The 15,840-nt window shown below is 39.6% G+C and overlaps 2 protein-coding genes and 2 non-coding genes across 4 annotated transcripts; 1 reads left to right on the top strand and 3 right to left on the bottom strand.

Annotated features, from left to right (window-relative positions):
- Positions 1–1,059: 1,059 nt before the first annotated feature.
- Positions 1,060–2,361, bottom strand: LOC103701139 (uncharacterized). The gene has a single exon (XM_088702633.2). It carries the CDS (start codon positions 2,141–2,143, stop codon positions 1,142–1,144), a length of 1,002 nt encoding a protein of 333 aa, XP_088558759.2. The 5' UTR covers positions 2,144–2,361; the 3' UTR covers positions 1,060–1,141.
- Positions 2,362–7,622: 5,261 nt separating this feature from the next.
- LOC113462344 (small nucleolar RNA snoR118) lies at positions 7,623–7,711 on the bottom strand. The gene has a single exon (XR_003384533.2). It is a non-coding gene; the product is annotated as a small nucleolar RNA snoR118 (small nucleolar RNA).
- Positions 7,712–7,772: 61 nt separating this feature from the next.
- On the bottom strand, positions 7,773–7,848 carry LOC113462342 (small nucleolar RNA R66). Its single transcript, XR_003384531.1, has one exon. It is a non-coding gene; the product is annotated as a small nucleolar RNA R66 (small nucleolar RNA).
- Positions 7,849–13,044: 5,196 nt separating this feature from the next.
- LOC103701140 (uncharacterized) lies at positions 13,045–15,394 on the top strand. The gene has a single exon (XM_017841318.5). It carries the CDS (start codon positions 13,238–13,240, stop codon positions 13,784–13,786), a length of 549 nt encoding a protein of 182 aa, XP_017696807.4. The 5' UTR covers positions 13,045–13,237; the 3' UTR covers positions 13,787–15,394.
- Positions 15,395–15,840: the final 446 nt, after the last annotated feature.

Genomic DNA, 15,840 nt, shown 5'->3' with positions numbered 1-15,840 from the left:
GAAGCTAACCTACAGTTCCAACTCAAACACATGCAACAAATCTTATTCAATGCCTTTAATTGTGAAGTTACCGAGTCAGCTGGATAAGCATGTGGAGAACCTTACACAGAATCACCATTAATGGTTTACTATCTGTAAAGAAGACCAATAAAAAGATTGGCTGCTACAAACTCAATTTCCACCAAATTAAAAATTGCATGCCTTAAGATTCTTACATTTTCAGAATGCCAGATAGCAAAGATTCATGCATCAAAGAAAATGGTGAACGTGGAAAGAATCGAGGAAGACAAAGTGATAGTGCATGCATATATTGGCAAGTTCAAAGTAAATGGTTCCTGAATAATGCTGATGGATGGCATGCTGCAATTGGCTTCATGAATTAGAAATTCATGCATTTCATGGATGCAAACCATCTCCATATACATGATTGCAGTGATAGGAATATTGCTCAGTTTAGAAAAGCAACTTAGAAGTCAAAAACAACACAGAACAATAATATATGTGATATAAGCTTGAATCATACTCATTCACAAAGTCATATGCCTATGATATGCTATTTATCCAAATACTACACAAAGATCAACTCAGCAAAGCAACAAAGAGAGGCGTGCAAATTTGTAATAAAGTATTTTCTTCTTCCCTCCCATCGTGAGCATCTTTTTTCTTAAAAAATAAAAAGCATAATGACTGTTTTTTTCTTCTAAGATAATTGCTTCACAGCTTACATATTTGATAAAGATAAACTTATATAAGGTGTCGCATATGGGAAAGAAGAAACCCTAGATGCTGAGAAACTTGCCCCAAGACCTACCATTCTATCTAGGCTCCTCCTAGAACTTCTAAACCTGTTTGGTCATTTGCCCAAACCTGTACCTGTCTTGTACAAGAAAATTTCCCTGCTAGAAGGAAAGAAATGCCATCCAAATCATTCCTCTCATTATCATAACAAACCAAACACTAGAACCAGTAAAGTTCCCGTTCCTCTCATCTAATGCATAAATACTACCATCGTAAAAAGCCATATGAATTCGATCACTCAGCAAGTCATGAGGAAATAAGTGAAGCAAGAAATTAAATTTCATGGTCAATATATAGGAAGAAATTGTTCTTTGCTTAAGAGCGTTAACATACCCATATCAAATTAGCTCGCATTCGTACTTTGAGCTATGAATTCATCAAAGCACCGAGCTTTCTCCCTCAAGCTTGAAATGATTTCCTCTGATATATCATCAATCATCATAGGCAAGAACTTTTCCATCCGATCAAACCACTCCCCTAGTGTCATCTTATCCATATCATCTTCTCCCTTCTCTTGCCCCACATCCCCTTCTCCTCTCTCAGCCAATTTCACCCCATCACCAGCATTATTAATTTCCACCCTTAAATCCCCCTTCTCAGCAGCTTCCACAGCCTCTGCATTAGATACTGGAACTGAAACCAAAGGCTTCTCCTCCTTGGAAACCCTAGCAGAAGAAGCCCTCGTCGTAGGCCGTCTTCCCCTCCCTCTCCCTCTCCCCCTCCCTCTCCCCCTCCCTGCATTCTTTGATACTTCAGCACTCTCCTCCACCACCACCGCATCCAAGATCTCATCTTTCATCGAGACTATAGCAGAAGCAGCAGCTTTCTTCGATCTCCCTCTCCCCCTCCCACCATATCTCGCTGGCGCTCCACTTCCCTCCTCCACGACCGCATCTGATGGCGGCTCGGCCACAGATCTGGCACGAGGCGCTCCTCTCTTCCGCCCCCGCCGCCGAGCCCAAGTCCTGTCCTCCTCCTCCTCCTCCGGCGGCGGCGGCGGCGCCTCAATATGGGGGCTTTCCCCGGATATCCTGACCGATATGGAAGTCATCTCGCCAATCTTGATGGAGTCACGGTCGGAGAGGAGGAAGGGAGCGGAGGGCGCGATCTTGGCGTCGTTAACGAGGGTGCCATTAGAGGTATCAAGGTCATAGACAGCCCACCGGGAGGTATCGAAGAGGAATTCGAAGGAGAGGTGCTTCTGAGAGATACCGGGGTCCCGGATGGCGAAGGTGTTGCCCTTCACGACGCGGCCGATGCGGGCGAGGGCACCGGGCCTGCACTCCAGGGTCTCGCCCTCCTTCGGGCCCTTATCTACGACCAGCCGCAGCGTGGGATTCTCCATAGAGGAAAAGGAAGAAACTAACCCTAACCCTAGATCGAGAACGGAGAGGATGTGAGGGAAGGAGGAGGAGAACGAGACAAGGGAGAAGAAGCGAAGGGAAATGAGTATGGAGGGAGTCTGAAGCTTTGAAATTAGAAACAGTGAAAATTTTGTCAACGAATCCGGCAAAGCCCTCGCCGGGTTAGGGCGAACACCAGGCACGCGCACGGCACGGGATAAGTATTATTGCGTGCGGCGCTCTTGGCTGATTGGCCGAGTTGACCTCCTCGAAATATTTGTTTTTCCTTGTGGTATGAGAGATTGAGAGTGACCTGAACGAATAGAAAACCGATATTTTAGCCTTCTTTTTTTCTCTTCCATTTTTGTTTTATAAATTATCTCCATAATCTCAGTGTTGGCCCTGGGACTCGGAGATTCTTTGGGGCATCGTTCTGAAAACACATTGACATCCATATGAACAGATTCCAGCCTCACGACACCTTGCCGGCAGCAACTCGATCCCAATCTCCTCTGTTTCACTGCAAAGATCGTTTGATGAGTGAGCCCTGATGCGATGGGATAAAGGTATGAGCAGACAATGAGCAGCAGGGGAGGGAATCCTTTACAATCTATTTAGATTTTTCTACAAATTAGAATGAGATTTTGTAGGATTCATTGATTGGCCACTACAACTAACAAGACCACATGCTAAGCTAGGCTCAGCTACTAGTTATAAAATACCTAGAAGGCTAGAAGTAGTTTTGAAATGAGCAGGCCCAAATCTCATTATTTAAAAAAAAAAAAAAAAAAAACCTCAGCTTAATCTATAGTTTTGGAATCTTCTTGGTTGTACTAACTCAATTCACAGATTTATAGGACTTTTAACCCAATTCTATAAAAAAATCCAACAAGACTCTTAATATGTAGAATATCTTGCAGCAGTGAACGCTCCTCATAAGTGGCCTTCTGCGGACTATTAATCCAAAAAAAAAAAGTATTGCTATGGAGTTACCTTCCAAGAGGATATAGGGAGGATCAAACAAACATCTAGCGGCAACTAATACTTTTCATGCTGCCCTTGACTCCCCTTGCAGCAGTGTACAAGGAGGTAAATGCTTTGACCATAGAAAGCACTCTGACTTTCTTGGTCTCTAATTAGAAAACCACTCTCAGCCTCTATTTACACCAACAGCACCATCTAAATTAACCATCCGCAAAAATGTCTAAACAATTAAGATTCCTCCATTGATTTCATAGTAGGACTAACAACCCAAAACCTCACCCACACAAGATCTTCTCAGCGAATAACTCATGTAGAACTAAACACACACCAACACAGATATTTACATTCGCCGAAAAGATTTTAGATACTTATATAGAACTAAGAACCAAAAAAATACCTTCCGACTAATATTTCTGGATTTTAACGCTTAGCCTGACGAAAATGTCATGACTTAAACGAAGGAAGTATGTGATTATGTGAGAACCCGTGTGGGTATGTGTTTAGTTACACATCGGTTATCCGCTGAAAAGATCCTGCGTACTTATACAAAACTAAGAAATCCAAAAAAAAACCTTCCGACTAGTTTTTTTGAATTAAATTCTAAATTATTACAATAGTTTAATTATCTATATTTCTTTTGTTTAATAAATAGAAATACAGATGTCAATTGGATGTAATAATTGATAAAAAGTCAAATTCTGATTGAATTCATGCTATATTTGAATCCGAACTCGACAAGAAAAACCAAGCTCAGATTCGAATTTTGAAACATTAAAATGAGCAAGATCTAAAGCATCCAAACTTGATTATTAATCAGATTCGAGTTTTCCTAAATTTAATTTGGCACATGATTTTAGAGGGCTAACCAACAAAAAGTTAATAATTTCCCAAGCTGAAACGACCCTTAGCACAATAGTCCTCCATATAGCGAACTTGTAGCATATTAGAACGGGAAAAGAGCATGATATAGCATGCGGAATATTGAATTTATAAAAATTCCAAAGTACCATTGAGATAGAATTGAATTTATATTATGATCTATTTAATGTAAATAAAATCAAAATCTAAGCATCGACTCAAGAACTAACATCGTTATCAGAAACTTAATTTGTATCCTTAAGTTGAATTATCATGTTTTTGGACATCACCTACATCTCTAGAACTCTCTAGCCCTATATCCCTGCATCATGGCCTCATCCCCGAGTCCCAAACGATTCGTGATGACCCCTCCAATCTCTTGACCTCCTCTACTAGTTAAAGAACCACCTCAGCACCAGCTGGGTCACTGCCTCCATCGCTGCAAAGCAGAACTCCACCGTCGACAACCCCTTCCTGGAAATCATGGCTACCGACTTCAATACTGCTGCTACTCGACCATCGGTGCCTCTCCTCCGACAATAGGTAGACTTCTATTAGGTAGTCGTCCCCAACACCATCGCAGGAACCATAACAACCCTCCCCACTGCCTGCTTAGGCCCGCACACGCCTCACCGCTCTCAAGCTCACCCACCAATGACTTCACCATTACTCCCACAGGAACACTACCTTCATCCTCCTCTACGAGTACCACCTCCCCTCTCGCCAATTCCGCCCGGATCCCGACTTGTCCTGGCCGGAGTATGGGCTAACCACAGGAGGAGCAAAGGAGTTAATAGAAAAGAAAAGAAAAGAAAATTAGAGATGAAAAAGTCCCCCGGCCCCCATGAAAAAATAAACGTCAATAATAATTGCTGTAAAATAAAATTGTGGGCCGGATCTGGAAAAAAATAAAAAAAAACAAAGAAAACTTCAAGCGTTTAGCTAATAGTAAAGATAGGAGCATGTATTGAATTTCATAATGACTTGAACCTCCTCCTCACTTTGAGATGCGCTTATGCAATGGATAGGGATAAAAAAAGTAACCAAAAATTTATAAGCATGTTTCTTCAAGTTTAGGCATCTACACATGAACCTTACAAATTTATAAAATATCAATTAACAACTAAAAAGTCAAATTGCTTGCACTATATCTAAACCATTAATGAAATCATAAAAAAAATTAAAAATATACTTAATCCTAGGAGGTTGCTTTTTGTTATTCATCTATCTACACACTCTAAAAATGCTTAATTCACTATCATTCATCCATATGCATAATGCTCCATCCTTTATCATTCATTTGCCAACACAAATCTTAAAATACTTTGAACTCAATCATCCATCTCCATGCACAGATCTCAAAAGAGCTTCATTCCATCATGCACAAATCTCAATGCATTCCATCTATAATCCATTTGTCCACCAAAGCACTGTCTTTGATCCATTGGTGCACAGATATCTAAACACTCTATCCATTATCATCCATTCACCGACACAAATATCAAAATATTCTATTTTCTATAATTTATCGCTTGCATAGATTTTAAAACACTCTATCCTCTATTATTCAAAATCTTAAAAAATTTCATCATCTATTAACCATCCACATACACAAATCTCAAAGCACTTCATCCTATATCATTCATCCACCTAAACATATCTCAAAAACATCCCATCCTCTATCATTTATCACCCTACATGAATTTCAAAATGTTTCATTCTTTATCATCCATCTACATGCATAAATTTACATTCTTTATCATTCAAAATCACTCTTCCTTCCCTTTCCTTCAATTTTTGCCAAAATAAAAATCTCTTGTTAAGCTAGTGAAAAAGGCTGTTTTAAAACTTTAAAAAAAATTAATCATTATCCTCCATGATAAATGGAGATAGATGGAAGAGACACTTTTAAATCTTTCAATAGCTAATTTGACTTTTAATGGTCTAAATATAAATTGGCCCAAACTTGGAAGGATGATCCTTTAATTTTTTTCAAAAAAAGTTGTTGAAAGAAACAACTTTCTCAATAGTATGGAATTAGAATTATACCGTGCAACCCACATACAATCCCAAATAGTTAAAGCCTAATCTCCACACCTTTAGTTTTTTCTTTTTTTGGGCATTTGAGAGCATATGGCGTCACTATGGGAATCCTCACTTCCCCTACCTGATATAACCTTACATGCCATGCTAACACTAAATCTTTCTACACCTCTTCCAGATTTATCCACAAGTTATTACCGCAGCAGGTAAGAGCGGTTGCTATTGGTGAAAGTACTGCAAGACACTAAAAAGAACACCAGAAAGCCCACGGATATTTACAAGAAGATTGAAGTTAATTACTCCGTCACTAACAATAGAGAAGGGGTGGCAAGCATGTTGTCGGGAACAGATCGATTACATAGCCATCACCTATTATTAAAAATAATAATATGTTCAAATATATACATAATATTTAAAATTTTATTTATTTATCAATCAATATTTGACTCTTTAATTTATTCTTTATCATGCTTATACCCCACATTGATGTATTATAGTACTTAATATATTCTCTATTTTTTTTAATCTAGAAACATAATTGCTCAATACTTAAACAGTACACTAGATCTTTTAAAAATATTAAATTTTAGTTAAAATATTTTATTTAATTTATATTAAAAATTAATATATATTAATTTATAACATTTTGAAACTATTATAAAATTTATTTAATTAAATATTAAAAATTATTGTTATTTTAATATAAACTGCTGCCTTGCATATTATATAGTTCGCGGTATGGATATATATGGCATCTATTACGCCCAAAGTTCGGAGCGTCCCGAGAGCTTTCAGAGAGGTCAGAGCAAGGGCTCGAGACCGGAAGATACGGGAATGGAGGGAGGACCATGATCTGACAGAACTAATCATCTTTCTCGCCGGATCGGGGCAGCGTCAGCGACGGCAGAGGAGGAGGTGGTCGAGGGAGGCGGCGATGGCCGCCTCCATCTAGAGGCGGAAGGCAATGTCAAGTTCGGAATCACTCGTCCCAGCAGCCATAAGCTCGGGGACATAAAACCCAAATTAATCATCGCCTCCGCAATGCAGAGCTTAAATGATCATAAAACCCAAATTAAAGATATCTATTTGTCCCTGCTCCATTAAATAAATGATGTTGGACATACGAAAGATTTTTATTACTGTGTCCCTTTCTACACTGTTAAAAGTGGCCGATTAGCACGAGCTGGGACTTAAATCTGCTCTACGCCACTTGCACCTAATAATCCAGCAGTTAGCACCCAGCATTCACATTGACCAGGAATATCAGAGCAAAGTTTACGGCTATTTCACGCCCATCGGAAACCAGAAACTAAGCATAACGAAGATCTGTTACAGGTAAAATCAAACAACTATTCTTTAATAATCCCTCTTGATTAGGGCAGAATTATACAAAATCTTACAGGCTTAAAATGTCTAAATCTTCATATTTCAAATGCACGCTTCTTGATTACAAAATCTAGACAAATTCATTTGCCCCAAAGAACCGGCCCTCGAATTTCTTCCAAATTTTGAACTCAAAAATGAAAGTTTTTAATAAACCAGGAGACTTGAATCAGATAAAATGCATAACAAGAAATTTGAAGGGAAGAGAGAGTAATGTCAGACAATGCTTTCTAGGCAAGTGCATTTCAATCAAAAGTATTTGCAGATTCACTGCTCAGAGCCCAGTGCATTTCATCATCCTATTATAATCTTTACAACCAACAAAGTATTTTAAAACGAAAATATTTATTCTCTTGTGGAGGGATCCTCAGCGATCTATGCTTATAATTTTCATCAAAAATTTAAGATCAGGTCTCAAAGATTCCATGCCATCATAGGATCCCCGTCGAAAATCCAAACACAAAACCGAATCAAATCCAACACAAAAACAAAAGAATTATTGGAAAGAAAAGAAGTATTACGAATCCATCGAATCGAATCAAATAAATTTTGGAGAAATTATTCGCTGCACCTCACAGTGATATCGAGTGGTGAAGCGACTCAACACCTCCTGAAATACTAATTTAGCCCTGTCGAAAATCCTATCCCTAGAAATCGAAGAAAGGGACAGGTTCATCAAAAGGGCTTTCTCTATATCGACTGATAGAACATTAAGCAAAATTACATATCCATTCGATGAAAAATAGAAGAAATTATAGGACATGAGAGAAGAGCAAACCTCCACCCGCCGTCCGCCGGAGAACCCGCTTCCCTTCCTACCCACCACTCCTTTTATAGAGCATTCGAGAGATTAGGGCTTCGTCCGAGTTAAGGAATAAAGACCTCGTTTCGATGTGGATATTACGGGAATGCCACGCCGGGGGGGTCTAGAAACCTCTAGATCCGTGTGGAACACTGGATGTGGGGGTCGAGCTGATCGGACGGCCGGAGGTGGATTGTCCTGTTGGGCTGTACAAACATGAATTTATGTAGCGGCCCCAAGGAGCAAAAGTGCAAGGCTTAATGTGGCGAATTGAGGCCGAAAGCCGCCCTCCAATAATGTAACAGAAAAATAAATAATTTTTAAAAAATAATATATAAATTTTAAACCGAATGTATTTAATAATTGATTGATGATTTTAGTTCAGATAACTTATTAACAAAAAAAATAACATTCATAGATAAAATAAATTCAAACACCCTCACAACTACAAAAATAAGGCAAATAAAACTCTTATTTAAATAGTTATTTTATTAAAATAATATTTTTAAGTAGTTTTATTTATGAACAAAAAAAATCAAAATTAAGATAAAATAGAAATTGAGGAAAAGTCATTTGGAAGAATGTGATTCATGTAAAGGTTGGACAACATTTTTTTTTCTTATGAAATAAAAGGGAAAATTCTGCAAATTCTAGCAATCATGAGATTTTTATTTTATAGAATTTCCTTCATTGCTATAAGTTTTCTCGTGTTATGCCCGTAATATTTTTATTTTTTATTAGAAAACTATGTACTCATACTTTCTTCCCATTCCTCTAATTAGTGACTTTCTCTTTGTCCCAATATGTCACATTTTCTTTTCCACCTCCAGTAATTAGCCCTCCACTTTTTTTAACTCAAAAGGTTTAAAAAAGCTTTACCAAATTTATTATATCCATTGAAGTTTTGCAGATTTTAAAAATTAAAAAAAAAAGTAACAAATATCCCCACATACCACTCTCTATATCTCCATAAAATTCAGTGGTTTTCTCTATCTCTTCATATATATATATATATATATATATATATATATATATATATATCAATTTAAAAAAATGGGGATAAAATCATATCTCACTCACTCTCTCTCTCCACCCGTCCTATCCACCCACCACATTCTATTACTCCTCATTTTTCGCGCCTCTTTCTAAACTTAAAAGTCTATATTTACTTGTTCCTTTTGCCATTCTCTCCTCTCTCAACAGTCTATAAACCATCCCTCCTCTTCAAGCTCTTTACCACACGCTTGTCGATCTACTATGTACCTCATAATCTTTTACATCTTTATACCACTTCAGTTAGGTAATGGATTATCTTGATGATCTTCAAGTTTTTTTTCTCACCGATAGAAACAATATTGTGCAACATAAAATTATTATTATGTATGTTTTTGACAAACATGTATTGACTAATGATAGAAACACTAATGTTGTGGTTCAAATTTGGCCCGAGGGCGACCACGCTGGAGAAGTCGAGGAAGCCGCCGGAATGTCGAGGAAGAAGGCAAGCCCCCTCCTGCGCGATCGTATACCTGCACAAAGGCTCGCCGATGGTTCCGGTGAGAGCCCTCCGACGATCAAATTAGAGAGTGGATTTAGGATGTATTTCCAAAAGTCCCCCTTTACGCTACCTTATACGGGGCTATTTATAGTCTTTGTAGAGGTGTCCAAGTGGTGGAGGTATGGCCCGTTCTCATCATAAGAGAAAATGGCTTTAAGCTAGACGGTGCGTAGCTAGGGCTTGCTTGTGGCGCGCAGTGGAGTCCGTTCTTGTGAACGGTAAGGCATTGACAGTCGTAGCAGGGGACGGCAGGAGTAGGATAGCGTTGTCCTTGACTGTCATTCGCCAGCAAGTAAAGCATGGCACAGAGGTGTTGCAATGTACGGCCACGTAGGTGGGCGTGAGCACGCTCGTAGATGCGGCTGTGGGTGAGGCCGAGCTCGTTGAAAGGTCGCATCATATACTCGCGAGGTCGACTTAACGGGTGCTGAGGCTAGCTCGGCGTTCCTGATTCCAAGATGTGCTCAATAGAGCGCCCCGAGCTCGGAGGTTGGGACGTGTTATTGGATAGGGCACCCTAAGCTCGGTCGGGGTGCGTCGGGGAATATAGGGGCGCCCTGAGCTCGACTAGAGCGCGTTGTCTATAGAGAGTGCTAGAGCAGCTCAGCGGAGAGCAAGATATTGTCCGCTTCGGGGGAGCACGCACGTGCTTAACATCGTGCGCGGCTCGTGCACGACAATTTTTCCCTCATAGCTTGGTCCCACGAGGGGCACCTTGGGCACCTTGCTATGAGTATCGAAGAAGACTAACGTAGATTGTAGCGGCGGAGAGACTTGTCTAAGGTCAGTTGAGCCTTCAACGAAGTTTGAGCTCGGATTGACTCTCAGCGGGGCCGAGGCTTGGCTCAACCGATGTTGGGGCTTATTTGGCTAGAATCGGATGACCCTACTGTAGTGAGCAGGACGATCCATTTTGCCCCCCATCAACTATCATCTTTGGATCCTACCAATTGAATTTACTTCCTCAAACATTTAGAATATATTTGTACAAAAAAATTTTCTGAACTAAATTTCAAATTTACATCTCAACTTAATTTTTATATTGAGAACCCTACTCGTCTATTGTTTTATTTTTCTTTGTGATATCAAAATTTGATTATAATAAACTAACTTCCAGACCGGGACTCTTCCTATTTGATCATTTTCATATTTTGATATTCAAATGCACGAATTATATATCTGATATTATGTCAAAATATATTATACACTCTGACTCTAATTAAAAAAATTGTTATGTGAAATTATACTAAAAGTAACATGATTTCATTTATAGTAAGCTCTACCTAAGTCAAACCTAACTCTTCGAGTGGTGAGCCTGAGAGTAGCTAGGCTTAGATTAGATGAGAAGCATTTTTGATAGACATAAAATTGGTAGGGTGGCAATGGGCTTTAGAATGGCCATGGATGCCATTTAAATTTATATACCATAAATCAATTAGATCCAACCTATAAAATTTCAGAAGGATCATTTTATATCTATTATTCCTAAATTGGATTATAATATATGGGGTAGGCTATATATTAACCAAAAAGAACTTCACAATTAGTTGGACCCTATGGAAAATAAAAAAAAATTGATCGATTTGATTGTTTCTCCTCACTCTTTTCAGAGCAGATAAAGATCACACTTCCTTAATTTGGTAAAAAGAGATTGCTCTTCCCAAAATATTTTTTTCATTTGCGTGGTAATTTCTAATATATTTAGATATATATGGCTTCTTAAAATATTTTTTTCCTCAGCAAATAAGGATCCCTCTTCCTTAATTTGGTAGAGAGAGATTTTACTTTCTAAAATATTTCTTTCTTATGCATAGGATTTATAACATTTTTTTTTTATTAAAAAAGTTTCTCGAGTTAATTTTAAAATTATATCTCAAAATAGTTTTTACATTAAGAATCTGCTCATCTATTATCCTATTTTCTGCTTCAAATTAGTAGTTTGCTGATCAAGTTGATGAGTAGTGTTATAAATTGCCGGACGCGGCATGCAAATAGCATGCATCTTAAAAGTGGTGTCTTTTGAAAAAAAGATATTTAAAGATGGAATCTTCCTAGTTGTGGTCAACTCAGCAAATAAAAGTCTCTTGATGAGAACTCCAATAGCATTGTGGAACCAATAATTGTAATGCTAATGCAAGCGGGGCTACACCGACCATCAGTCGCTCCAATCCTCCAACCACGGATTGGGTTGGAATGGGTAGATCAATTTAGTCAACTTTGGTTTACAAAATACCTTGCTAATTTCTACCCAACCAAATCAAATCCCCAAAATTGGGCATTGAAACTTGACTAAATTACATAGAAGAGATTTATATCAAACCAAAATCTAGGCTAGATAAAATATGATAATTTTTTTAAAAAATTTTCTTTCTATATCACCTAATCGAGCTCAAGGCACTACAAATCATGTTTAATATAATATAATATATCAATTTTTTTTATTAAAGTGAGGAGTATTTTTGCCGATAACTTTTAGCCCAAAATTACTATTGTCTTGAATCTTGAAGTATTCTTAGATTTTCGATTTGAAGGATGGACATTTTTGGATGGTTAGTTGAGGAATAGAGATGATTTGGTGTAACCAAATATAGTTATCATCTCTATCCATGTTATCTAGTAGGACCACCAGGCTGTACCAAGCACTCTCTTAGGGCTCGTTTGGTTCGCGGAAAAAGAAGGGGGAAAGTGTGATCAACGGAAAAGTAATGAGATGCCTCATGTTTGGTTGGAATTTTCAAAAAAGAGAGATGGGAAAGTTGTATTTCCATAAGAACATGATTCCCACATTTCATGGGAAAGTATTTTCCATGAGAAATATGGAAAAGTTACTTTTCCATGAGGCGGAAATCATTTTATTTTTATTTTTTCCAAAAAAACCTTCAGCATTAAAGAAGCATTAAAGAGGTATTAAAGACCTAATTTTTATTAAGGGTATAATAGGAATTATACACAACTTTTTCAGAAAAGTGGATGGCCAATCAAACATAAGCACTTTGAAAATTTGTCATTTTTTCATGATCAACCAAACATGCCAAAAGTATTTTATTAAGTATTCTTTTTTTATAAATTTATTTTTTAAAAATTATATTTTTAGGAGGAAAAATGCTTTCGGAACCAAACCAGCTCTAAATGTTATTTCCTTCTTGGGAAACGATCGCATCTCCTGATACAAGCGTATCACAATCATTCCAACCTCCTCGACTCAGAAAAAAAGGAAAACCAAATAAAAAGCAGAAGACCCCCATTTGTAAGGAGCCAAGTCGAGCCTTGGAATAGCCACGAATATCCGGCCAATTATGAAGGAGAACCAGGTGCCGATTCCCTCAGCGAGGACGTCACCCGAGCAACCCTTCTCGCGAACCTACCAGTCCTAATCCTATAAAAACCACCGCTTCGTTGCAACGCCAACCCAAGAACCAGAGAATCGAGACAACAATTCCTCCTCATAATAAAAGGAAAGCCCCCGAAATGAGTTTTTCCGATCAATACCCAAGCCGCCGCGATGCGGTCACCGGGGCGGCGGCGGCGGGGGCGGCGGCGGGGGCGGCGGCGGACATCCAGCCGGCCTTCGACGTCCTTGACGCCGACCGTGACGGCAAGATCAGCCGCGACGACCTTAAGGCCTTCTACTCCAGCTTCGTGGCCTCCGGCCCCAGCGAGGACGACATCAGCTCCATGATCTCCGCCGCCGACGCCGACTGCAACGGGTTCGTGGACTTCGACGAGTTCCAGCGCGTGCTCGGCCACCGGAGCGCCATCGGCGGAGCGGGGTCGGTGATGGATGAGGCGTTCCGGGTGATGGATCGGGATGGGGACGGGAAGGTGGGGTTCGAGGACCTGAAGGCGTTCCTGGGGTGGGCGGGTATCCCCGCCGGCGACGAGGAGATCAGGGCGATGATCCGGATGGGCGGTGGCCATGCGGCCGACGGGGTCCGCTTCGACGCCTTCGCGAAGATCGTGGCCGTCGATTCGCCAACTCCGGGAATTGAATCGAATGCACCCGCGCGGGGTTCATAGCTCCACCCCGCACGTGTTATCTGGGTACGACGTTTGCTTTTTGGACGGTTCTGATTAATGTGGTTGGTCGGTTCGCATTGGTTCCATGAAAGAAATGAAATAGCTGTACTTTTTTTGCAAAAAAAATACAGTTTCTGAATGGAACGGTAATGGTCACAGTAGATATCCGGTCGAAACGAAGGTAAATCACCTAAAATCGTGTCAATTTCCAGTCTTTAACACATAACATGAGCAATCTAGAAACCGTAGCAAGATCTGTCATCCTCTTGAAAAAATCTGCCTGCACCAGTACAATTTAGTTGGGTTGGATTATTAATGTATTTGCATTGCTACTACAGAATCAAAACAAGAGTTTGTATAAAGAAGAATTTACCTTCCATTTTGCCCGGATCCATTATTAGATGGTGCAATAGCTACCTCGAGATCTAAGTAATCAAATAAAAATAGCATTCATCTTTCTTTGCATGAATCGCCTATTGCATCACACAATGGCTGCTTTGAGATTTATGTAGATAAATAGAAGAAAGTTCAAAATGCTTTGAAATTTGTCCAGGTTATGGTCCAATGGATATCACGAAAGAAGATTAATCGTTCTTTCGTGCGAAAGATACAACCTGAACCTGAACTTAGGATATACTGACAGGTCTATCCTTACAAGCATTAGGAGTGCTGCCGGTCCTCGGGTTGACGCTGATAGATCGTATGGGAGCTAATACATTGGCAAAAAACTTATTTATTTGTGGATTACACAAATTTCATAGTAGACTAACTTCATATTTGGTGGAAGGATAATTGGGTTGCAGTGCTGTTTCTTAACATGCTAGAACACACAGCTGTGGAAACCGACAGTTCAACCATTCTGTAGTATGGCACGCATGTTGTGGCCTATCGTTGGGATGAAACTGGGAGGCAAGCAGAAATATTACTCTACAGATAGGATGACGTTGAAATCTGAAGTGATTGCTCCTCAAAGCAACTTCGACGAGGCGAAACTTCGCATTCGGATACATGGCTGCCAGTTCAAGGATGCCTTCGATGTGGGTTAAAATTATGGCAAACCTGATGAACAAGCGCGAGTCAAGAAAGTAAGCAAATATGAAGTAGAGCCTCGGAGAATCTAAGCAAGGAGTGGCTATATTATGAATGATAAGAGAAAGGGGAAAGGGAAGATGGTGGTTCATAATAAACATCACCACCATGCCCTACTTAAATGCAGGGATGGTATAAAAACAAGAATAATCATCTCAGCATTCCACCTTGATGCTTCTCTCTATGTTGCTCGACTAGTTCAAATGTAGAGATTATATACTAATTTCACTAGATCAAATAAATAAATAAATAAATGAAGGTGAGTTATGCATGGGATGTTTGGAATGTTGGCTAGTGTTAACATTGGGGAGATCGACGTTGTTACAATAGACAGGCTGCTGGAGGAGGCAAAAGAAATAAGAGGATGGGTGGTTGTTGCAGGTGTGGCCTTATTGGAGCAAGGTAGATGTGGGTTGTGTCAGCTATATTCCAGTGGCCAAAGTCAAACCTTAAGAGAGAAGGAAGAGAGGTTTCGACCATTAATGGGGAGGTGCCGAGGTGCGAGTTTGGTTGGCGAGCAAAAGAAGAGATGGGATAGTCGTACTCGCCCTTGAAAGCCACGGTGCGGTGGTGCAATAGGTTGGAAGGAGGGCCGGCCAGAATGCACCACTGACCATCAGACGCGCGCGAAACAATACTGGCTGTCTGTTGGAAAATGGATAGGCTAATTAAGCAATGGAGTTAGCTGGGTTTCGGGTTAATATTTTGACCAGGTGTTGCTAGTAGACTTGTTCATATTGGTTTAGGCCTAGGCCTAGCCCAGCCTCATCTTTGGGCCTATGTTCTAGGCCCAAGCTGGCTCTTACTTGGGCTTCAAGCTTCAGGCCGAATCTTGGCTTCGTAACCATTTAATTTTTTAAATCATACTAAAAAATACTAAAAATACTTAAAAATATTCTTAAAAATACTAAAATGAATGATAAAATATTGCCAACAACCGACAATATGTTCCATTAACTTCACAC

Source organism: Phoenix dactylifera, chromosome 8 (assembly GCF_051530095.1).
Source record: "Phoenix dactylifera cultivar Ajwa chromosome 8, Ajwa_hap1_PhDact_Kaust_v1.1, whole genome shotgun sequence".
NCBI lineage: Eukaryota > Viridiplantae > Streptophyta > Magnoliopsida > Arecales > Arecaceae > Phoenix > Phoenix dactylifera.
This window is presented reverse-complemented; position numbering and strand designations above follow the sequence as displayed.

Bases quoted from the DNA above. Each gene is read 5' to 3' on its own strand.
- LOC103701139 (XM_088702633.2), bottom strand. From the start codon at position 2,143: ATGGAGAATCCCACGCTGCGGCTGGTCGTAGATAAGGGCCCGAAGGAG.
- LOC103701140 (XM_017841318.5), top strand. From the start codon at position 13,238: ATGAGTTTTTCCGATCAATACCCAAGCCGCCGCGATGCGGTCACCGGG.